At 36.1% G+C, this 26,424-nt stretch overlaps 1 protein-coding gene across 1 annotated transcript in view; it reads right to left on the bottom strand.

Annotated features, from left to right (window-relative positions):
* Positions 1-26,424, bottom strand: part of LOC136254625 (adhesion G protein-coupled receptor L4-like) — an 86,025-nt gene that overhangs the window by 24,846 nt on the left and 34,755 nt on the right. Inside the window, exons 6-17 of the mRNA XM_066047369.1 lie at positions 20,234-20,329; positions 17,338-17,587; positions 16,886-16,946; positions 14,888-14,959; positions 6,970-7,111; positions 6,086-6,232; positions 4,888-4,948; positions 4,734-4,839; positions 4,198-4,250; positions 3,984-4,122; positions 1,624-1,724; positions 1,466-1,577 (exon numbers count right to left, since the gene is read on the bottom strand). Coding sequence (XP_065903441.1) covers positions 1,466-1,577; positions 1,624-1,724; positions 3,984-4,122; positions 4,198-4,250; positions 4,734-4,839; positions 4,888-4,948; positions 6,086-6,232; positions 6,970-7,111; positions 14,888-14,959; positions 16,886-16,946; positions 17,338-17,587; positions 20,234-20,329 — 1,340 coding nt within the window. The remainder of the gene's footprint in view (positions 1-1,465; positions 1,578-1,623; positions 1,725-3,983; positions 4,123-4,197; positions 4,251-4,733; positions 4,840-4,887; positions 4,949-6,085; positions 6,233-6,969; positions 7,112-14,887; positions 14,960-16,885; positions 16,947-17,337; positions 17,588-20,233; positions 20,330-26,424) is intronic.

Below are 26,424 nucleotides of genomic sequence, written 5' to 3'. Positions count from 1 at the left end.
TAAATTATACTTAGTTGCCAGTATATATTGACATTCATTTTTAGATATTAGCTCCTTTAGTTGCCAGTTTCTTTAGTTTCGTGGACACATATTTTTTTGTATAGCTAAGCTGTATTTTGTATGGGGTATATAGCTATTACTGTATTGTATCATAAATCAGATATCACTGGCTTCCTAGGGGACATAACATGTGACACACAATTCATCAATAAGACTATCTTATAGGACTCTAAAACAACAATTCAGATATTAAAGTAAAATGGTTTTTGTAAAGAGGTGGTCTTTGTTAGAAGGTAGTCTTTTAAAAGAAGTGACCACTAATTGAAATTACCTACGTACCGTTCCATTCCATTCCACTATTCCATTCCATTCCACCATTCCATTCCACCATTCCATTCCACTGAATCCAGACGCCCCAGCCTGGTGATATGTTGCAGCTATGTGGTTGTATTCAACTTCAAAGCTTTCAGTGGAAATTCCCTATTCCAATTCCAGCAGTGTAAAGTGCTCCTCTAGCTCATGTCTGTACAATTATTAGACTCTTTGTCTGTACATTTGTGAATATGTAAGGACATTTGTCCTCGTCACCTTAAAAATTAAATCAAGGCCTGCAAATTGCTTCTAGATTCAACTTGATCTCATGACATTATATTTTACAAAAATTTCCTAGGAAAGTATGCCCTAGCTCTCTACAGTTGATGAGAATTCCCTTTGATCTTTCCCTCGACAGGCACTTAGCCACACAAGTTCTCTCTTCACTCTAACTGTTTGGACAATCATGACCACATAGAGTACAGAATAATTATTATGTGCTTCAAACATAAATGCAAGATTTGCTTAGTTTCAACTATGTGCAACAAGTTACAAATACTCCATCCTTCTCTTGTGGTCTCAGGTTTTGGCTAGTTGTAAAAAATAGTCTTTTAGTCTCTGCATTCTTCCATACCTAAGTGTAAAAGGGGACCCGGTGTTAAGTGGAGATGGCAGGCCATTCAGCTCTGTATGGTGTTAAATAGGGAAGTAAAAGCAAACTTTCCATGTTTCATATAACAGATGAGGCTCAGGGGGGCTTCAGGTTCCTACACCTTTACCTGTGAAGCATGATACAGTCTTCTACAGGGTGCCAGTCCTGGTTCACCAGTCATTATTAAGTTACGAAAAGTAAGCAAACAAGTACAAGGAAAAATTAAAGTTCGATTAGGGATCATAGGTATAAAGTAATGGAACAAGGAAGGTTGTTTACACCTGCAGACATACTAGTGGACATTTAATCCCTAATTCAGTCTTGGGTATAGACTGAAGTAGGGATTAAATGTCTACCCATATATCTGCAGGTATTAAAATCCCCTATTTCAACAATTTTCCTTTAGAAATCTTGATCAACTATTTTATATATAGTACTATAGTGTACAGATTTTCCCATAGCACAATATACATATGCATTTATATATACACAAACTCTTACCCTATGATCACTAGCAGCTTCAACACCACTAACAAATGTTATTAGTCCCAGCAGTAGTGCAATGGAAAGATTAGTGTGTACAAAATGTTGTTTCAGGTTGAAAACCTTTTTCCTGTTTGAACCAAAGTGAAGCAAGCACTGTATCTTATATGGCTCACCTTATAGAAATGAATAACATCACTGCAATCAACAAACACACTATGGATACAGCACATCCAATGTAGCTGATTACAGTAAGTGCTTTAGATTCAACACTTCCCTATGATAAAGAAAGATTAAATCAACTGTAGAGAGTACACTAAGTATCACCTTGTATGGCTGAATACTACTATAAAAATATTATTGCTGCTTTTGTGGTACAGTATAGCTGGTTAGTTTCGAACCAGAAATTCTCATAGAAACAGTAAAATCTGAATTTTGTAGGTTTTAATTTCGAAGAATGCATATTTCAAAGTACAGGAGGATTACAAGCAAATAGAAACTCGTGTCACAAATTACAAAAATACGTAGAGTCTATGTGTGCTCGTCTTACTGATGGAATCGAGGACAGAATAATCCCCATTTTTTCACACTGGAAAGAAGACTGAGTTATAATAAAATGGAGCAATTACAGTAGTTAGCAGTCACTAGTGAGGCAATCATCAGCTAGATCAGGATACAGCAGCAGACGGCATGGATTCCCAACAATGGCCATTCTGCTGGCTATTGATGCCTGAGCAATGATACTGTTCAACTGTTATTAATAGTACTGAGGTTAAACTTGTAAAGAATACACGAGCGAATACGCGTTGTTCAATCACGTGAAAACACATTTTATTACTTGTGGGAATTTATTTTCGAAGAACAACGGGACTTGGGAATTTATTTTTGAAGAGAAGGTCCTCTTCGAAACATCCGAAAATAAAAACCCTTCGAAAATAACCAGCTATATGGCACTTAAAATTTGGGAAATAGCTATAGGTATGTATCTGCATTTAATCAATACAATATAAATATAAGTCTTTCAAATAGAAACTATATTCTACCATCCTAAGGAGATAGTACATTGATTGGATATCATGAAAACTAAAGATGGCAATGTCATTCAGTGTAAGCAGCAAAAATACAGTACATTGTAATTGTACAATATAGTTTCATGCAGACTTTTGGACAGACATACAGTAAATTAACATACATAGTGTGTTAACTACATGGGTGAGACAGATTTAATGGGGATCAGAGAATGTGAAGCTAATTTGTAAGCATGCTAACATTTTAATATGACCAACATAAGGCCCCTATTTGGTGATTATTAGTTTCTCATCCACCGCCCGCATCCTTCTTAAGCTACCGCATGGTAAGCCATTATTTACTCTGTGCATGCTCAGAAGAACACGTGATACCAAACTGTTATAATTTTTTATTGATGAATGCTACAATGCGCTATATATTGCCTGTTGTTTTCCTTAGCAAATTGCTGCAGTGCCAGTTGCAATCGTGTTCTATCGACTTCATCAAAGCGGGCTTTCAGTTCACTGTCGAAAAACAGTTGGCGATCACGAAAAGTAGAATTAGCTGGTGAAAGAAATGTTTGTAGTAAGAAAGAAAGACAATTTGGACAAGATCTGTACATCAGTATGTTAATATTATAAAATAATGGCATAATGGTAATACTCTCCTGCCCGCATCATAATAATAAGAAAGGCTGGATGAGAAACTAATAATCACTGAATAAGGGCCTAATATATTATTTCAACTATTAAGCTTTCCACCCTGTTTTTTATGCAAGTATTTCTGCATCAATCAAGTACTACTACTACTAAGTACATATATCATTACGCAACAATACACATAGTACAAATTCATTCATGGGAATTAGTAAAATGTGGAATACGGAATTGCAGAATAACAAAATAAGCAAAACTTATCTTTTGCAGATTGTACAAATAGTTACATGCTCTATAGCAATCATACTTTATTTACACCTTGCAACAGCTCTGCATGGCACACCACAGCAATGAATAGCTAAACAGCAACTGGGCGAGCATTAAATGGGACGAGTGAGCACACAACCAATCATCCTAGAACGATCTACCTTCGCTAAACTTACTTATCTATACTCCTTAGTGGATACAGCTACAAAACGCCAAGACCTAGTTCTATTCTTAGGTTAAACTAGCTGCCCTTCATGTGCATACAACCGAATTTATTAGAGTCACACTAGAGTTCAGTAGGTAAGTACAGTGGTTGTGTGTCTTTAAATGGATTTCAAAACTCTTTAGGTTTGAATCAAGAGTGTAGGTAAGTGAAGTTAGCAAAGGTAGATCATTCTAGGGTGATTGGTTGTGTGCTCGTCCCATTTAATGCTCGCCAGCTGCTGTTCTATCCATCTCCGTGGTGCGCCATGCAGAGTTGTTACAAGGTAAATAAAGTATAATTGCTATAGAGCATATAACTATTTGTACAATCTGTAAAAGATAAATTTTGCTCATTTCGTTATTCCGTATTCCACGTTTTACTAATTCCCCAAATTCATTACAGTTGCACTTCCTTCAGACACATCTACCAGAACAGCAAAACTGGTTAAGTGGGTAGTAGAACACTGAACAAATGTGTTATTAGTTGTGTCACTCTGTATGATACCATCAGTTGATATACCATCAGTTGAGAAACTTCCACTTTGATTGGTATTGTTATGTAGAGAATATGAATAAGTATTCAAAACAATATGAGAACTAACTAAACAGTCATACCTTGATAGGTTGAAAAATGCACAGTAAGTATTATTCTGAGCATGACTTCTTGTCTGTGTGAAGGATATTACCACTATGTTTAAAATGAATTCTACATTCTCAAACCTTTAGCAGGCCTGGCCACATTCAAACATACTGTGTATGTGACCGGGCCTGCAAAAACAAGGACACGTGAGTACAAACTACAGCCCGTCACACATCTCAGTCCTGGAACCACATATTTGCATTCTGTAACTAGTATGATAAAGCCAATCAAATGCTTTCTAAGAGCTGAAAATTACATTGCAATAGCATAATGGTATAAAAGTTATGAGTGATGGCAGTTTGAAAAAAAAAAGCACATGCCCTATTTTTACAGGCTAATCACATAATTAAATTATATTGTATAGTGTATATACAAGCAATCCTGCATGTGCAATATCTATAAAAGGTTTGGATAGTATCTAAAGTGCATTGAGGCTGTGGAGAAAGTGGTTACTGTATATACATGTAAATACACAGGCGAGAGGGTGTATTTGCAGTATACAAGTCCTTACATTTCCAGTATTAAATGTCATAGGCACTGTTTCATTTCCAAGACTAATGCTTGACTGCACATCACTTGAGATTTGGATGGATAGTATCAAACTCTCTACCCTATTGCTAGAGTCAACAAATATGTTATACAAGTACATTCAAATGAGAGCATACCTTCCATATGTTGGTAAATGTGAATTACGAATTATACTACTAATAACTGGAACTCTTCTTCCTATGTGCACAAACAGACCAACTGTGTCACTACACACATAATAAAGAGACAATACTTTGTGCATTCAATTAAATTATTAAAACAGATATTATGCAGTTATAATTGGACTTAAAATGGCTGGTAAACAAAGTATATGTATCCATATGAAGCAAGCTGTTTTACAGATAAGAGTTGCAACAATACCAATGCTTTTAATCATGTTGAATTGGTAGAGGAAGTTCCAGCAATAAAAAGTAGTGAAATAAGGGATATAATGATGGCAGCTATTACAACATAGTTATATGAAAATTCCTACAATGGTATGTTGCAACTATCCGTTCAATGCCAAAGTGGAGATTTTCCACACAATTTAACTGCACTAGTTAACTTTTTTTGTTATAGCGTAGCTACATACTGCATGATATATACATCTGTGACTATATGACTGCTTTATCAATCTCGCTGCTTTTCTTGAGTAAGTTACGAATAAATTAAGGGGCACAGTTGCATCTCTTGTTTTCTACAGCAAAACTGTAGCTGAATGCAACTAGGTCATTATGAGGTACATAAGGTCACCACTGTCTGATAATATCTTGATTGCTTAAGGTTATAGTCACTATGCATGTAATCATTTCATAAGCACAGCTACAGGTATCTACTTTTATTATCTATTTTTCATACAGACAGTAGTGGAAGCATCTTGTGGAATCTGCAAATACACTAAAAACGTTGATATGGATAACAAACACCTTGGTATGGTTTCCTTACATGAGGAAGAAGACAGCCATGTAATTGGAGACAAAAGGAATGGCAAATCACAGAAGGCAGACATTTGTCAGAAGAGCCATAATTAGAAAAGGCACATGAGTTTGTGATTGCAGCATGAAATGGTGTTTTAATACTGGAGATGAACTAAGACTCTTCTGATTTTTATCGTGTAAAGATGGTTTGTATATATTGGTAGCATTTTTGCAGGTGACATTCATTTATACAGGAACTCTACTACCATAGTGTTTCATAATTTAGAAATGGTAAGGCAGCTATTATCCATAGCAAGCACAGGGTATTTGCCATGATTGAAGTGTAGCATATTGTAGACTAGCCACTTTCATGTACATAGAGCTATGTATGGTTGGCTGCTTTAAAAATATACTTCACCTTCTTTATTGATCTGGTTCAATATCACAGCACTTGGTATTTGAAATGTAGGTGTCATGTGTCCGAAAACAGATGAGCTAGTTTCAGGCAAAGTGATGCTTCCTTTCATGCTTAAACTTTCCTCTGTTGGTATCACTACTTCAATAGCTAAAAAGTATCACATAACAAACATGAAGACCATCCAGCTTGTTTACTAATAGCAAAAGATACCTAAATATAAAATGATACTTGAGCATATCAAAGTATTATGTACACACCACCTGTCTGCCACACCATTCTCTAAGTGTGTATGTATCTAGCTAATGATACTGCACATAATATGTGAGAGGGAGTGCATTAGTACCTTTGGAAGACAAATGCAATTAAGGGAATGCAATAAAGGACTATGATTTTGACTCAACAACAAGTGTTGTCTAGGATAAATAAATAAAACATTCCCAACTAGGGCAATGTGAACACTACAAGGTCATACCCTCATGCTACACTACACTTACACTGTACTATTAAGGGCAGGTGGAAGTATACGTTTGAGAAAGGTATTAGTACACTTTCAAAACCTGTACACTGTTTCATATTGTTTTCTGACATGTAGAAAATAACCAAGGATCCTTAGCTGATCAATAAAATGATACAAAAGGATTTCTAGTCTTTTCAACCTACAGTATTAAAAGCACAAAATTGTTTCTATTAAAGGCAGCAGGATTCATTTTAAAGGCTGAATCTAAAATGTTGGGAAGGACATAGGTCTAGTGTACAGTGTGTGTAGGCATTGTAAGCATAATACTAAGATACAGTATACTGACTTTATCTGTGTCCTGATATGTATGAAATGTTAGCAGAACAGTAAACCTTAATACATGTGTAAAGCCTGCATACAAACTAACCGATGTTGTTTCTACTTCCTATAAGAATAGTGTTGACAGTTTCATTAGTATCAACATCTAGGATAGTACTTAGCAACCTTCCTGTTTGTTCTGATGTTGCTAGTAATCTTTCACTCTCTGTTTTAGTTGTTTGTGCTTTATTCTGTAATGATAATTTTTCATGCAAAAACAGCTTGGCTGTAAAAAAAGATGCATCAATAAAATAAAAGTTTATAACTGGCATGATAAAACAATATTGCAACATTAGATCTTTATCATTGACTGGTATCATCTAGTAAACTCTAATTGGCCACCTTTCTTAATAGTCAATGTACAGAAACCAAGGCAGCCAAATTGTTAGCCAACTGGATTTAATTAGGACTGCAACAAAGCTGAATGCGCAGAACACAAATCAACGATAAACATCTAATCTTAAAACTTTATCATACAGTATGGTATATATTAGGGATCATGCATATCTGGACTTATCCAGCCAAAAATATCACCCTAAAACCAGCCTCAATTTCTCTTCATGACAACTTGGCAGTATTGGTTAGGCATAGCCAAGCTCAAAAATGTATTCAGACCAACCCCAAACTCTTCCAAAAAAGTTTCTATGGAATTTTAACAATTTTCTATTGAACACAATTTTATTCTGGCTAACTAACTGATGCCTTTGGTCAAGCATAACTCGACAATGAATATAGCTACGGGCTTGATTTCTCCACTATCTGACGTTGTTTCATCCCAAGAGGTGCCTTTTCACCAACCACAGTACGTACAATACATAGGCATGAGGCTATTATGCTCCAAAAATTGAACATTATGCTATTGAGCAGTGCTCAAAAAATCACCTAATATGCTTTGGAGAACTGCCAAAATTATTCCCAAAATTATGCCACCATAATTGGCTAATAATGGCTGTATCAGACCATTTTCATTGATGTTTAAGCTTTAAATAGTCTTGAAGTCTTTAGGTGGTTGCTGTATTAGAGTATTTCATGTCAACGTGACTGCTTTATTAGAGTAAATATTATTCAATGACTGATCTATTAGAGTTTTTGACTGCTCTATTAGAGTACCTTGATTTTTTAACGAAATTGTGCAGTCTGCAGATTTTCATACTGTTAAAGCTTTATAATCATCTCAAAATGCTAGTGTAATTCTTGATTCCCACACATACCCATTATGCTCGAAATTATGCTGGCATAACCGCTGCATCCCTAACAATACACACATCATGGACTTGCCTTTGTCCTCTTTATGTTCCAGTTCTTTTTTCCACAGACAATTATGCAATGCAAGGTGTCAATTTGCAATAGCGTGAAGCGGCTTCCCTGTGGCTGTGTTGGTATCTCACCTGCATTTTCTGTTGTGACTGGATTGATTTCAATGATGCTTCTCGTACATACTGTTCTTTGTTTGTAAGGCTGTGTAACAGACTGAAATAGGTGAAAGCGAAGCGTAGTGACCACCGTTCAATCTCGAGTTATGAATTGTCCATATTTTCATGGTGACTGATTTGATTGCAGAGGTGCTTTTCCTACTTTTCTTCGCTTATAGCACTGTATAACTGGGTGAACATACACCTGTAGCTGATAGCGAAGCGTAATGACTGCTTCACTTTCGAATCAGTAATTGATACCTGGGGTGTGTAATCAGATGAAAACATCAACTTTGGTGCCATCCTTTCGTTTGATGTGGTTTTGCGTTGGTTCACCAGTCACAATAATGTTACAAAAAAGTAAACAAACAAGTACTGTAAAAGGAAAACTAAGAATTTTAAGTTTGATTGGGGATATCATAGAAATAAAAAGTAGGGAAGCATGGGAGGTTTCCTACACCTGCAAATATACAGGTAGTAGATATTTAATTCCTAATTTAGTTATGGGTATAGACTGAAGCAAGGATTAAATGTCCACTAGTATATCTGCAGTGTAGGCAACCTCCCTTGTTTCCCTACTTTTTTCTATGATCTCTAATCAAACTTAATATTCCTAATATTTCTTTATACTTGTACTCTATTAGAGTACACATTATTTTGAGGACTTCTAATAGAACATACATAGAATGTTCTAGTACTTCTATTGGTAGATCTGTGAAATTACGTTTATTTAGAATTTTCATTTATAAAGTAGAAATTAAGTGAGGTGATCAACCAAGATAGTAGTGGTTCAGTGGTTGAGGATGTAGGTGTTAGGTATGGAGGTCCCTGGTTCAAACTCTGGAAAGTTTTTTGACATTTTTGTGCACCCTATTCACCCAGCGGTAAATGCTCCATTAGAGTATCTCGAACCCGCGATTTTACACTTGTTTGGTTTTTATTGCTTTATAACTTTGTAAGTGTAACTCTATTGCTATTCAAAGCATCAAAAGGCTCTGCTCTGATGATCAGTCTATGTACACACCAATTTTAAAATTATTCCCATACTCAGTTTACCCTGTAGCTGTGACAGAAGTTTGATCTTTTTTACATGAATAAATGCTCATAATTCTGTGGATATTCATCAAATTCATAGCAAACTAGGTATGTTAATTCACCTTAATACATACTTTATTTATGCCAAAGATTGAGACAATCAAAATACACATTTATGTTTTATAGCAATTTTTGCATAATGTGCGAAAATAAATCAAAGTCACTGTGGCCCCTGTACAGCATAAGAAAAAGAACAAAGAAATTAAATTGAAACTTTGAACACTCATATCTCGCAAATGGCTGTTACGAATTTAATGAAATTTGCTGTGTGGCCTGACGGACAGCTATAATGCAAAAGATGGTGTGCTTTGGAGAAGAGGACATGGACCTATGTACACATGAAAAGGTTGTTTTCTTTCTTCCTGTAAATATGCTCATGGTGTGGCATGTCTGCTTTCTTGGCCGCACGACACAATACTGTGTGTCTTGATGTATGCATCACAGACTTACTTTTGTCCTCCTTTGTGTCTCATTTCACCTTGCTGACAGCACAAGGTGTCAATTTGTGGTAGCTAGTGCATGATTGCTTACATACATTTGTAATGGAAATTTTCCTTGGTAACTGGATTGATCTCAGTGGTACTACTGTACTCGAATGTTTTGTATTTGTAGCACTGTGTAATGGGCTGAATATATGTAGCCAAAAATGAAGCATAATAGGCTAAAGATCACTTCACATTTTCAGTAATTGATAGATGGGGTTCGCTTTCAGATGAAAACATTATGTATGGCATCGTACTCTTTTTTGATGTAGTATGTGCTGGTTCACCAGTCATGATTTAAAGTAAGCAAACAAGTAGAAGGAAAACTTAGGGTTTGATTAGGGATCATAAACAAGTAGTGAAACAAGAGAGGTTACCCATGCCTGCAGGTATATTAGGGGACATTAATTTTAATCCCTGACTTAGTCATGGGTATAGACTGAATTAAGAATTAAAAAGTCCATTAGTATATCTTCAGGTGTACCTGTTTCACTACTTTTATGTCTATGATTCCTTATGAAACTAATTTTACTTATCAATAGTAACATAGGAGTAAACAGCCAAACTTTCACCTCTTTATGATGAATAGTCTTGGAGTTAGAGTGCCAGAAATATGGAACAGCAATAAATTTGATTTGCACAGCAACATCCATGGTAAATAAATTACAGACACTTAATTATTTGCAACTCATGACTGAAAGACGATACAATTTGTTTACCCACTATATTTCAGTACATTTTTCTATAATTTTGTAGCTTTACTTAACCAGTCACATATACATGTACTTAGTGCTACAACATTACATCTGTCATATGATAGCTCCAGGTAGAAGGGCTACACCTACACCTACACCACTTTATTAAATTTCCTAATACATAATAATTATGTGAGCAGTTCTGTGAAACAGGGAATGTGAACACATAAAGTTTGCCAATAGAAATCATGACTCATACGTACCTCCTCATTAGGGATGCTGAAATTATGCCTGAATAATTTCTGGAATGATGATAGGGTAAATATTAAGCATTATTTCAGCATTTTGATGCAGTTTAGAGTATAATTGGCTTAAAAATAAATCTAGATCGAAATACTCTAATAGAGCAGTCACTTACTCCAATAAAACAATTAAGTTCATTACTCATTATAATTGACATTAAGTATCTTGCTAGTAAAATAGCTCTTCTGACAAATTGATACAGCCAGATTCAGCAGTTTTTACTGACTTGCTGTACTATTTAATTACAAAAGTAAAGAAGTTATAAAAATTGAAAATAATTTGGGAATAATTTGGGAATAGTGAGTACATTTTGGGAACAACGAAAGCATAATGTTAACTTTCTTGGAGAAATTTGGAATAGAAAAATTTGGAGCATAGTTCCCACAAGCTAACTCCTCATCCCATTATGCTATGACTGTGCAACTTTCAGCCCTTATCAATCATTTTATTGGCTTTGTATTACAAATCACAGAATACTAAATTATCGTATTCTAGTGCTGAAGTATGAACTGTTATGGTGATGTGGTCTAATTTGTACCCATCACACTAACGTTTTGTAGGCCTGGACACATATGAACGTAGGCCACCATTCATGTTATTACTTTAATAGTCTTCTCCATTGTAAGTTGCATACTAGCAAGAGTAAAATTAGTTAGGGCTTCTACATAATCAAGAAACACGGTAGTGTGTCGTGCGGCCCAAGAAGCCGGCGAGTAACACCCGTGAGTATATTGACAGGAAGAAAGAAAACGCAATTTTCGCACCTCCGTAGCTCTGTGCTGCCTTGATGAAACAAGACGAATTTTGCTGTGGACACTCCCTCCACCTTCAGCACTCCACATTCCAAATTAGAGCGAAATCGCTTCAAGCGTTCCCGAGATATGCGACTTCAAAAATTGGCTTAGTTTCTTCGTTTTTTTCTTCTTATTTTTCTTCCTCTTTTTGCACACTTACAAAAACTGCTATAAAACGCGAACGCTATATCCGATTGCCTTGAAATTTGGCTCACAGAAGGGGGTATAAAGGCGCATCTCTGTACTTTGGCTAGAATACGATAAACAGGAAAAGAGTTATGATCGATTATTCACGAAAAATAACACCAATATATTGTCACGCCTACAGGGTAAACTGCGTATGGGAAGAAGCTGAAAATCGGTGGATGAATAGGTTAAGTATTGAACCTCAAACCTTTCGTGGTTTGAAAGAAATCGAGCTAAAAAGCAGGAAGATACAACGAAAAAACCAACATGTGTGTAACAATTATGCAATCGAGATTAGCTAATAAAAAACGACTACTTGGCACGCCTACCAGATAAACCGCTAAGGGGAAAGCTTTGAAAATCGCTGTATAGAAGGAGTAATCATCTTAGAAAGGCTCTTCAATGGTGTAGAAGAATCAGACTTAAAGCCACGGAGTTATAACACGAAATCCAACTTGGAGCAGCAAGTGCGAGATCGAGATACTCTAATAGAGCAGTCATCCTAATAGAGCAGTCACCCTGAAGACAATTCAAGAGATCAGCTAGAAACAAGTAACCTGTATATAGATCAGCTAGAAACAATTCACCCTGTAGAAAGATCAGCTAGAAGAAATTACCTTGTAGAGAGTTCAGCTACAAAGAAACCATCATGTAGAGAGTTCAGCTGCAAACAAAACACCTGTAGAGAGTTCAGCTACAAACAAATCTCCCTGTAGAGAGATCAGCTAGAAGAAGTTTCCTTGTAGAGAGTTCAGCTACAAACAAATCTGTAGAGAGATCAGCTAGAAGAAGTTACCTTGTGGAGAGTTCAGCTACAAAGAAACCATATTGTAGAGAGTTCAGCTGCAAACAAATCACCTATAGAGAGTTCAGCTACGAACAAATCACCCTGTAGAAAGATCAGCTAGAAGGAGTCACTTTGTAGAGAGTTCAGTTACAAAGAAACCATCATGTAGAGAGTTCAGCTACAAACTAGTGACCTTGTAGAGACATCAGCTAAAATAAATTACCTTGTACAGAGTTCAGGTACAAAGAAACCATCATGTAGAGAGTTCAGCTGCAAACAAATCACTTGTAGAGAATTCAGTTACAAATAAATCTCCCTGTAGAGAGATCAGCTAGAAGAAGTTTCCTTGTAGAGAGTTCAGCTACAAACAAATCACCCTCTAGAAAGATCAGCCAGAAGAAGTAACCTTGTAGAGGGTTCGGTTACAAAGAAACCACCATAATAGAGTGTTCAGCTACAAACTACTGACCTTGTAGAGACATCAGTTACCTTGTAGAGAGTTCTGCTACAAAGAAACCATCATGTAGAGAGTTCAGCTGCAAACAAATCACCTGTAGAGAGTTCAGCTACAAACAAATCTCCCTGTAGAGAGATCAGCTAGAAGAAGTTGCCTTGTAGAGAGTTCAGCTACAAACAAATCTGTAGAGAGATCAGCTAGAAGAAGTTACCTTGTGGAAAGTTCAGCTACAAAGAAACCATATTGTAGAGAGTTCAGCTGCAAACAAATCACCTATAGTGAGTTCAGCTACAAACAAATCACCCTGTAGAAAAATCAGCTAGAAGGAGTCACTTTGTAGAGAGTTCAGTTACAAAGAAACCATCATGTAGAGAGTTCAGCTACAAACTAGTGACCTTGTAGAGACATCAGCTAGACGAAGTCACCTTGTAGAGAGTTCAGCTACAAAGAACCATCATGTAGAGAGTTCAGCTACAAACAAATCTCCCTGTAGAAAGATCAGCTAGAAGAAGTTACCTTGTAGAGAGTTCAGCTACAAAGAACCATCATGTAGAGAGTTCAGCTGCAAACAAATCACCTGTAGAGAGTTAAGCTACAAACAAATCTCCCTGTAGAGAGATCAGATAGAAGAAGTTACCTTGTGGAGAGTTCAGCTACAAAGAAACCATCATGTAGAGAGTTCAGCTGCAACGAAATCACCTGTAGAGAGTTCAGCTACAAACAAATCACCCTGTAGAGAGATCAGCCAGAAGAAATTACCTTGTAGAGAGTACAGTTACAAAGAAACCACCATATAGAGAGTTCAGCTTCAAAGAAATCACCCTGTAGAAAATTCAGCCACAAACAAATTGCCCTGTAGAAAGATCAGTTAGAAGAAGTTACCTTGTAGAGAGTTCAGCTACAAAGAAACCATTCTGTAAAGAGCTCAGCTGCAAACAAATCACCTGCACAGAATTCAGCTACAAACAAATCACCCTGTAGAGAGATCAGCTAGAAGAAATTACCTTGTAGATAGTTCAGCTACAAACAAATCACCCTGTAGAGAGATCAGCTAGAAGAAGTTCCCTTGTAGATTGTTCAGCTACTAACAATTCACCCTATAGAGAGGGCAGCAATGAGAAGTCACCTTGTAGAGTGATCAGTTACAAAGAAACCACCATGGAGAGTTCTGTAATAAATATATGTATTATATATATAATTTGTACATTTACTGATAAAATCAGAAATATTTAAAGTACATCTGCTTCATCTTTTCTTCTTCCTGTGGTAGAGAAAAAAAGACAGGTTAAAAAAGTCCCAAAGCCAGCCTATTTGTGGTATACAAATACAAAAAGAAATGAAATCTAATCCAAAACAGCCAAGCTGTAAAAAAACAGTGCGGCCCTCAAAAAGGCTATGGTGAAAAAAGATGTGAAATCCAAGGTGGCGGCCAAGAAATGGCTGTGATGGTAGGTTAATGGTAAAAATTTTTATAACGGCAATTTAGGTGAATTTTTTGCCAAGACCAAGCGGCACAAAAATTCACCTGAATTGTCGTTATTAAAATTTTTACAATTAACCTACCATCACAGCCATTTCTTGGCCGCCACCTTGGATTCACATCTTTTTTCACCATAGCCTTTTTGAAGGCCGCACTGTTTTTTTACAGCTTGGCTGTTTTGGATTAGATAATACTTATGTGGAACTACACAGTACAGGTGTATGTGTAGAGTGACTGATACTAACTCTCCCATTGTGTATGTGCAGGTAGTCATACCTCGTTTAACATGTATTGAAAAGATGGATCATTTTCTTCATCAAACACAATATCCAACACTTCAGCAAAATCCTAAAAGAAATTGGACTAGCTACACACAATATCTACTATACTTAATTGTTACACTTTATGTTGTACACTAAATAGCACAGAACTGTTGTCCTACAGTTTGCTTGAGATTTACACATGTTACAGAGAAATGTAAGAAATTCACCCACTGAAAAATTAGGGTTACTAAATTGCTTAGTTCCCGTAGGTTGAGGTTTCTAAATTATTTAGACTATACATTACAATGGTTTAATGTACGTACCTTTATAGCCATGACATGAGTATGGGGTGAAAGAACAACGAAAAACAGCAGAACACTTGTCCTGAAATTCCTATGATGCCCACAAAGATAATTATTTAGGTAGTGGGTACCTGTAACCATTGTAATGGCTACAGCTAGATGTGCTTAGTCTTCTATTTGTTCAGAATTGTTTGCAGAACACAGAGAAGAAGAGTACTACAGCATTAGCAACGAGCATTAAAGATGAAAATAAAAGTGTAATTCTGCTCCCAAGAATAAGGAATCACTACTTGACGATACATGATAGCGAATGTTAGCCAACTCCTCAACCTGCCGCTCTGCTAAATTAAAGACCGAATTGTTCTACAGTCAGTGATGCACATAATTGTGGATATAGAAGTACTGCAGTGAGTCTTTTATGTTATAATTTTTTATCATATGTAAAATTTCTTGAGGGCATACAGGTGACTATGTGAACATGTGTAGGTGACTAAGTGATTTAGTAAACCTCTGAATGAGCTGTTGTATGGATATTTTAAGGGGCATGGTCTTTATGTGCCTCCTTTTCACCCTACTACCAATAACAAGTATGATGGTTGATTTGCCAGATCATTTGGAGGCTTGTTGCAGTGATCGATCATTATTGGTGTTGCTAGATCATTACGTGGTATGTTCAATCCTATCATGCAGCTAAAAGTAGTGTATGTTGTCCACTAGCTATAGTAATACCTCTTACAGCTGCAAAAGCACATTGTTTGTAGAGTCTAAATATGGAAAGTGTCAATATGGATAATTAATGCCTTGTTGCATGAAGAAGATGAAGGCAGACATGATTGAAGATAAAAGGAAGGCGAGGCATAAGGGGCAGACACTAATCAGAACCCCAAAAGGCACATTCCACTGGTGAGTTTGTTATTGTGACGTAATAGTGGTCATACAATGCACTGTTTAGCGTTTGGTTTTGCAAATGTGGTCAGGCAGGTTGGCAGTGAGGCAGGCAAACTAAAGTTTGGGTTAAGGCAGTTTTTATTTAAAATTCAGTATCCATTCCTCTGTAAGGGTTTATAGTTTTCAACACTATTAATTTTGTGGCATAAGTAACACTAGGACTCTTATGTAAGTGTGCTTTTCATCACAAGAGATAGTTCTATGATGATTTTTATACAGAGGTGACATTTTGGAGGCTTGCGTTAGTACCCCCTACTATGCAGTACTACTTTACTGTCTGTTTGACACTACCATACTGTATGATAAGGCTTACTCTATCTGCAAAAATACATGCATAGTTGGTCATATTTGAGGGATAAAATTTTCACAAATACATGTAACAGGTCCAACAAAAATTTGTGGGCAAAAATTCACATGCCAGCAGCCAAATAGTGACATTTTCATTGTGTACCTCAATTGCAACAATGGTGAAAAAATTTTCCATTGAAAATACAGTATCTCAAAAATGTGTGTTTCCTTAATGAATCAAGGTCTTGGGGTGTGAGATTAAGAGGACAAACTCTACACAAAGATCTAAATTAGTTTAGAGACTTTTGTTACAGGTGATTACCATTTATTATATTAACCAAGTAAACAGTAGCTTAAGCTGTATGGCCTTTCTGTCATTGTTTCATCTCGTAGATTTAAATTGTTTATTATATTCACTAATATATAGCACATATGTAACTGTGTATGGATGCACAAGTACTGTGTTTACCTACCTCAGTCACATTCTGTATAAATAACTGATCAACTTCCTCATTGTTGAGTTGCACGGTAGCACTACAATTAAAAAATTCCCAGGAATTTAGTTATAGATACATTACGTTTTAAATTGTTATTTTATGTGATTTGTGGTCCCAAAATTGAAGTACATGTATATACATATATGGCATCAAAATAAACCACTTTTCGAGAAAACATTCAAAGTATCATTAGACATTCCATAATTCAATAAATTTCAACATAGTAAAGAGCAACAACTGAAAATAATAATTTCAGATGAATACTTTACCTTCAGTTGTATATACGTATTATGAAAAATAAAAGCACTGCTAACTGATAGACTCAATGTGTATATCACATTTCATAAAAATATGAGTGGTGACCCTAAACAGACCAAAACTTCTTATTGCTTTCTGATTGAATATTTCCTCAAAGCTGTACAACTTACAAGATGATAGCATCCAATATGTTTGTAATAGAAGATAGGTCACTTGGAAAAAGTTGTTGAGAAGTCTTCAAACTGTTGCTCAAGTCATCAGCAATCTCAGTAACATTATCTGCACTAAGTGATTCCGTTGTACTTTCATCAAGTAAAAATTTTGTTTGCTCCTCAAGTCTAAATATCTCCAGTGCATGGCAATCTGACACATTTGGTCTTCCCCACTCACTACTTTGAAGACATCGTCTGCGTGCATATCCTAGATGAATATAATTTGTATAATAAATATACTTATAAGTGAGCAAAAATGGTAATAAAGTTTATCTAGCTAACATTTTGATCACTAACATAGAGCGGACAGAAGATAACGTTTGATGAACACACATTTTATTAGCTTTGGCAAGCTACACGAAATCATAAAATTAAAGATCTACACAAAACACAGTTAATTAGACTTCTTACAGTAATTTTCTGTGTACTGAAAAATTATTCTATATAGATTTAAAGGACTTTATGTGGTTACCATCAAACAAAAAGTGTATTTTATTTTCCTTAAAGTACAGTTGAAGTGTGAAGGGTACTTTATGAAACATCAAAGTTTGATAAAATACTGTTATGAGAGTACCATATTTGACGAATCGGTTTAATTCATCAAATTTAAATTTGTCAAATGCTCTTAAGCACCGTTAAAAGTACCAGTTTTATCTACAATTTCTTGCCGGTGGTTTGTTGTCAGCAACCCCCAGGATAGTTGGGTACTGCCAACATTATTATCTGAACTCAGTAATCAGCAGCTAAGTTCACAGAAAATTTCTGAGGTTTACAACTGTGTCACTAACTAACAGGCTGGTTATACACAAGGAAGCCAGTAATATACAACTGGACTATACAAACTAACTAGACTAGTATTGTTATTCCTAATTGTCTACACAAGTAAGTAAACAAGTAGTATATGTACACTGCTACATATGCTATCTTCTTTTGTATACTGAACTTCAATCCACTAGAACATTCCATATTATATCATATCTTAAAGTATCTATTGCTCATGTTATATGAATAATAAAGCATTTGGCACTTGGCCTCAATGCTAATAAAGCACTTGGCTTCACCTCATGATTTATTAGTACCTCAGCTGTATACCTCATACCTTATTGTCCTTTCATCAATTGCAACAGTGTACATACAGTACTATACAGTATTCTCTCATGATTGTAACTGTCTTAATTCAACTAGGATACTTTTACACAAGAATATAATACTCCTTCAAGTTATTTTTAAATTTAAAAAATGCCAATACTGTACAGATGGTGCTCCACTACTGCTTTATCTACATAGTTTTCTGGTATCCATCCTGCAGCAACATGGAAATTTTAGCATCTGATGTTTGCAAATGAATGAAAATCAGGAAAGGATGCAGAGAGAAGGCAAATTGTACAAAATCAAACTTACTGTGTGGATCCTGAAGGTGGCTTCATGCTACTTTACACACTATAACTGTACATAATAATTCACACAAAAACAGCTAATCTTATTTCACAGCTTGGCTGTTTTTGTGAGGATTTTATTTCTTTTTTGTACTTCATAAGGCCCCAAAACTAGCCCATAGCTGACTTTTTGGTTTGTTTTTACTCACATTTATTTGTAATACAAAAAATTGAGTGCTTTGGACAAGGGATCATGAGCTATGCAGGCATGAAAATCACCTTTTCTTTCTACTGTCAACATAATAAACACAGTGTGACGTGCTGACTTTTTTGGCTGCATGACACATTACTGTGTGTCTTGATAAATGTTTGCTAATAAGCTAAAATTTTCATTTTTAAGTACAGGTTGAATAATAACCAAAATTGCATTGGTTCACTGGATACAGATGTGCTTTTTAGGTGTGCTCTTTCAAACTAAACCCAAACCAAATTTTTCATGTCATTTTTGTGCACATTTTTAGCCCACTGTGATGCTCTATTAGAGCACCTTGACCCTTTGATTTTATATTTGTTAAGTATTTGCTTTGTAACTCTGTAGTAGGGCTGAGGCGAATGTTAAAACTTACCTTCGAACGTTCACTAATAAAATGTTTGAACATTCAAAGCTTTGGTCAAGTTACAGATTTTCATTAAGCTTTGTCTTTCTACTGACTCCTATTTGTTTAGAAAATACATAGCAGCAGTACTGAATGATGTGATCAATCAATTACAAATGGGCATGTACACTATACTGCAATCATGCATAGGCAAACACCAACTAATGGCTAAAAGGATGTTTCCATGCATTTGTTAGGTATGTTAAGGCTACAGCTATGGTAGTAAGCTAAACTTTGATGGTTTAAAAGTGCGCATGGTACATGAGGATTGATCATGAAGAGATGAACATCAATTGTGCAAGATTAAAAAGCAGCTGCAATAAAGATAACAAGGTTTATCTGCAATTCTTTTGTAGACTATGAGTGCATTATGAAGCTTCAAAGGATAGTTTATAATCCAAAGTTTACTTAACCTTTGAACCCACAAAACATTCAAAGTTTCGTCCCAGCCCTCCTCTGTAGCTGTAACTCCATTGTTTTTCAACCTTAAAAAGATACTACTACAATGATCAGCCTATGTACACTAACTTTCACTACACAAATTAAAATAATACAGCAATAAGAACAAGTAAATAAGAATTATTCAACTGAGGATAGGTACTGTGATTAAAAAGTATGTGCAGTGCAAACCGTTGAGAGAAATTTGAGACTGGCAGAAAATATGCATGACATATTCTGGTACTACATGGTAAGCAACAATTTTCATGTCAATTCTACAGACCCCCTCAAGTGTAAACTGTGTGCCTTTGACTGAGATTATCACATCATAGTCAGTTTACAACTATTTTAGTATGTGATAATCAGTGATTAATTATCACCTACCAATGCCTGGACAGTGCTGTTCAGCTTCTTCACCAGATTTAGTTGCTAGCCATGTTATGTTCCATGTGTCATCCTGCTCCAATGGACAAACAGAATCTTTAAAGATAAGAAGCATATGTAACATAATAATTATCATGAAGTATAATGGTAGTGTGTATACAGGGGGGGGGGGGGGTGTGTGTTAGGACCTCAGCATTCTAGAATTAAAAAAGTAACAAAAACAAGGTAGGTTTCCTACACCTGCAGCTATACTACTGGTCATTTATTTCCTGCATAAGTCATATAGATTGTCAATAGTATAGCCATGACTGAAGAAGTTTAGATGTAGACAACCTCTCTTGTTTCATCAAGACACACGGCAGTGTTGTGTCATGTGGCACAAGCGCACACCACCGTGAGTATATTGACAGGAACAAAAAAAAAATGCTTTTTCAAGGATTCTTAGCATTACAATTTTTGCTGTGGACATGCCCTCCACTGTCAGTAGTCGACATACAAAATTGAGCCAAATCGTTTCATGCATTCCCGATATTTGAGAATTCAAAAATTGGCTTAGTTTTTTCATTTTTTTCTTATAACTTCTCTTCTTTTCGCACACTTACAAAAACTACCCTAAAAATGAACGTCATAACCGATTGCCTTGAAATTTGGCACACAGAAGAAGGATATAAAGGTGCATCATGGTACCAAGTTTGGCTGGAATACAATAAACAGTGAAGAAGCTATTAGCAATTTTTCACAAAAATAACACCAATATGTTGTCACACCTACAGGGTAAACTGCCTACGGGAAGAAGTTGAAAATTGGAGTGTAGATAGGTTAACTATTGAACCTGAAACCTTTTGTGGTTTTAAAGAAATCAAGCTAAAGATCATCGGAAAGACCAACTGTCTTGTTTCAGCTACATGTTTCTGACTCCCTGTATTCACAGGCTTTAAGCCTTCTCACAGGTCCCTAGTGGGATAGCATTCACAGAGTGTGTAACAATTACAAAATCGAGATTAGCTAATAAAAAACGATTACTTGTTACACCTACCAGAAAAACTGCTTGGAGTAATGCTTTGAAAATTGCTGTACAGATGAAGTAATCATCTTAGAAAGGCTCTTCAATGGTGTAGAAGAATCAGACTTAAAACCAAAGAGTTATAACACAAAATCTAACTCGGTATAGCAAGTGTGAGATTGAGATACATACTCTAATCCACACAAAAACAGCCCAGCTGTGAAAAAATGGTGTGGCCTTAAAAAGCCGGGGTGAAAAAGTTGTAAAATCGAAGGTGGTGGTCAAGAAATGGCTGCAATGATGTTAATGCTAATAAATTTTAACAATGCATGCAGCCATTATTAAAAAAATTTACATTAACATCATTGCAGCCATTTCTTGGCTGCCACCTTTGATTTCACATTTTTTTCACCCAAGATTTTTAAGGCCGCACCATTTTTTTCATAGCTTAGCTGTTTTTGTGTGGATTTCACTTCTTTTTGTACTTTATAAGGCCCAAAACCAGCTTATGGCTAACTTTGAGGCATGATTTTACTCACATTTCTTCTTTTCTATGTAGACACAATGATTATTGAAGGCAGACTTATAAATGTATTGCATTGCATGATTTACTTCAACATTAATGTGACAATATTATTGTAATACTCTAATAGAGAGAGTGCACATTTTTTGAAGACTTATAATAGAACATACATAGAATGTTCTAAAACAATCTAGTACTTCTATTGGTAGATCTATGAAATTACAAACATTTAATTATAAGCAGATTTAAACTAGAAACATTTATAAAACAGAGGTGATCAGCCAAGATAGCAGCGATTCAGTGGTTAAGGATGCAGGTGTTAGCTTTGCACAGCCTTGTTTGAATGTAAGTGGTGCAAAAAAAAAATTTATGAAAGATGAAAAATAAATTTTAAAAAGTTTAAAGGAACGTATCTCAAAGACAACTGGACTGATTTAGCTCAAATTTGGTATAGAAGATATCCTACCCCAACGGCTGTTTCACAGGACTATTTCTGTTTCTGAAGTATGTATGTACGAAATCATGTTTTTATTGTTCCTGTAAAATACTAATATCCATTTGGTTCCACATGGGGTACTTTGAGATAATAAGTCACTCTCTAGAGTTCCTTGGATACATATGCAAGAAATTGACACAGAGAAAACATCCTGACCGCCTGGCAGACTCCTGTAAGCATTCAAGCATTAATCGGATGGCTGCAGGTTCGAGGCTGCCTTGGTCCAGTCACGGATTTTTTCTCCTTTCTCCACCTTTTCAAATATACTTTCTGTAACAACTTTAAACAGGCTGTAGAACCAGGTGCCCTACAGACCTTCAACACTTGCGCTGTAAAACCTTAATAAATAAATACACTTGTTTGTCATGTGACCAAATGCACTCGCTTTCCTTAGTTGCACAATGTGTCCTGATTAATTTTTGAGTCAGTGATACATTCTAAATTAAATTTATTAATTTAAAATGAAGTGGGGTTCCAGCAAGAGGTTATAAATTATCTGTGACCGGATTTGCAAAAAGGTACCCTTCCACACATTTGACATACCAGCAAACAAAGTGGTGTAACACTTTAGTCCTTATACTGATTAACTTTCTCTTAGTATCACAATGTACCCAGATACTGTAGCTACATTCATTGATAATTTCAAGCAATTATATGCCATGATCAAAAAGTTATGAAGCTTTAACGTTCAAAAAATGGGTCAAATTTTGTGTGTGAAAAAGGTACCCTTTTGTAAATCCGGTCACATATATATATGGGGGAGAGTATCCAACTGTCAGAATGGCCTGTACAAAAACTCTGTGTAAAGTTTACCTGTGATCAAATTGTCACCTCTACTGGTGATTGGTGTTGATGAGATCATGCTTCTGTCCTGTTAGCAGGTTGAGGTGCTACTTTGCACAGGGTGTTTACTGTGTGCATTGAAGTTAAGGACTCTGTCCCACATAAATAACATGAACCCTTGGTACCACCAAACAAGTAGTGAAACAAGCGTTAGGCTGACCATTGTAGGAGTGCCTTTTGATGGTTTGAAAAACAATAGAGTTGCAGTACAAAGTTAAAAAACAAAACAAGTGTAAAATCTTGGGATCAAGTTACTCTAATAGAACAGTCACCATGTGGTAAAAATGGTACACAAAAATGTCAAAAAAATTTACCAGGGTGTGAACCAGGGACCTCTATACCTAACATCCACATCCTTAACTACTGAACCACTGCTACCTTGGCTATTTTACTTCATTAATTTCTAATTTATAAATGAATATTCCAGCTATACTGGTAAACATTTATAATTTCATAGATCTACCAATGGAAACTCTAGAACATTCTATTAGAAGTTCTCAAAAATGTGTGCTCTGTTAGAATATTACAGTGCTATTGTATAAAACATGAAATACAATACATCTACAAGTCTGTCTTCAGTAATCATTATTGTGTTTGTATAGATAAGAAGAAATGTGAGTAAAAACAAAGTCAATATGCCAAAATTTACGAAATTGTGAATATCAAGTGACCTATCAGCCAGTAGAAGAAATGCCAACAAACCTTAAACAAATGGCAGAGGGTGAAGTTCTTAATTGCACACATATGAGTGGAAATCTGAGGTGTGGCTATAGTTTTATTCCATATAGCATACATAAAATTAGCTGATCCATGCACTGTGTTACATCTATGCATGCATTAGTGCATATAAACCAGCTGATTAGCTAGCACCGGGGGTATAGCACTTTCACGGCTGGTGAAATCTTTTTGTAGCTTAAGGTCCACAATCCGGAAAATTAATGAACTTTCACAAATCGATGCCCCTACCATTGTGGGATGTTCATCGTATTATACCATTGCTAGATCCACCATGAAATCTGAGGCATAATTGTTGTGCAGAGCACAAAATTTTAAAAACAAAATTTGCGTCTTGTCAGATACTAAAAGTGATATGCCGTGAAACATATGCCGTGATTTCACCAGCCGTGAAAGTGCTATACCCCCCGGTGCTAGCCAATCAGCTGGTTTATATGCACCAATGCATGCATAGATGTAACACAGTGCATGGATCAGCTAATTTTATGTATGCTATATGCAATAGAACTACTGCCATACCTACGATTTCCACTCATATGTGCAACTAAGAACTTCGCCCCACTTAGTTTGGTGGAAGGAAAGCACAGATCTTGTGCTGTGCACAAAGCAATACCTAAAGTCTCTGCCATTTGTTGAAGGTTTGTTGGCATTTCTTCTGCTGGCTGCTAGATCGCTTGAAATTCAAATTTTGCAAACTTTGGCATTTTGACTACAAAGAGCAGCTCAGCACCAAATCCACAGCTACAATATTATTTATTTCTGCAGTGAGTTTGAATCAACTAAGGACCCTGAATTTATACACCAAGTATGGGAGGATACGTGTGCTTTATGCTGAGCACATGCAATTTTGTTTAATCTTGTGTGTGGAAAGAATCGTGATTCCTGTCATGTGAAGAAAGAGAGATTTGCTTTGATGGTATATATTATCTAATCAAAAACAGCTAAGCTGTAAAAAAAGGTGCGGCCCCCAAAAAGGCCATGGTGAAAAAAGATGTGAAATCCAAGGTGGCGGCCAAGAAATGGCTGTGATGGTAGGTTAATGGTTACATTTTAATAACAACAATTCAGGTGAATTTGGTGCCAAGATCAAGCGGCACAAAATTCACCTGAATTGTCGTTATTAAAATGTAACCATTAACCTACCATCACAGCCATTTCTTGGCCGCCACCTTGGATTTCACATCTTTTTTCACCATGGCCTTTTTGGGGGCCACACCTTTTTTTACAGCTTGGCTGTTTTTGATTAGATATCACTTCTTTTTGTATTTGTATACTGCAAAGCCGGCCTATGGCTGGCTTTGGGGCTTCTTTAACCAATGTGTTTTTTTCTTTACTACAGGAAGAAGAAAAGAACTTAAAAAAGAATTTTAGTACTTCAATTATTTTTGATTTTATTAGTAATTATACAAATTATATACATATATTTATTACATGCCCATTATGCCCCACAGGATATATTTTTGCAGCTGATCTCTCTACTGGGTAACTTGAAATGTAGCTGAACTATATACAGGATGGTTTCTTTGTAGCTGAACTCTCTACAAGGTAACCTCTTCTAGCTGGTCTCTCTACAGGGTATTTTGTTTCTAGCTGAACTCTCTACAGGTGATTTGTTTGCAGCTAAACTCTCTACATGGTGGTGTCTTTGTAGCCCAACTCTCTACATGATGGTTTCTTTGTAGCTGAACTCTCTATAAGGTGACTTCGTCTACTCTCTACAGAGTGATTTTTTTGTAGCCGAACTCTCTGCAGGGTGATTTGTTTGCAGCTGAACTGTCTACATGATGGTTTCTTTGTAGCTGAACTCTCTACAAGGTGACTTCGTCCAGCTGATCTCTCTACGGGGTGATTTGTTTCTAGCTGAACTCTCTACAGGTGATTTGTTTGCAGCTAAACTCTCTACATGGTGGTTTCTTTGTAGCTGAACTCCCTACATGATGGTTTCTTTGTAGCTGAACTCTCTACAAGGTAACTTCTTCTCTACAGGGTGATTTGTTGTAGTTGAATTCTCTACAAGGTGGTTTGTATGAGGCTGAACTTTCTACGTGGCGGTTTCTTTGTAGCTGAACTCTCTACAGAGTGATTTGTTTGCAGCTGAACTCTCTACATGATGGTTTCTTTGTAACTGAACACTCTACAAGGTGACTTCTTCTAGCTGATCTTTCTACAGGGTGAATTGTTGTAGCTGAACTATCTACAAGGTAACTTCTTTTAGCTGATCTCTATACAGGGTGATTTGTTTGTAATTGAATTCTGTACAGGTGGTTTCTTTGTAGCTGAACTCTGTACATGATGGTTTCTTTGTAGCTGAACTCTTTACAAGGTGACTTCTTATAGCTGAACTCTCTACGGGGTAATTTCTTTGAAGCTGAACTCTCTATATGATGGTTTCTTTGTAACTGAACTCTCTACAAGGTAACTTCTTCTAGCTGATCTTTCTACTGGGTGATTTGTTTGCAGCTGAACTCTCTACATGGTGGTTTCTTTGTTGCTGAACTCTCTACAAGGTGAATTCTTCTACCTGATCTCTCTACAGGGTAATTTGTTTGTAACTGAACTCTGTACAAGTGCGTTTTTGTGGGTGATCTCAC

Source organism: Dysidea avara, chromosome 4 (assembly GCF_963678975.1).
Source record: "Dysidea avara chromosome 4, odDysAvar1.4, whole genome shotgun sequence".
NCBI lineage: Eukaryota > Metazoa > Porifera > Demospongiae > Dictyoceratida > Dysideidae > Dysidea > Dysidea avara.
This window is presented reverse-complemented; position numbering and strand designations above follow the sequence as displayed.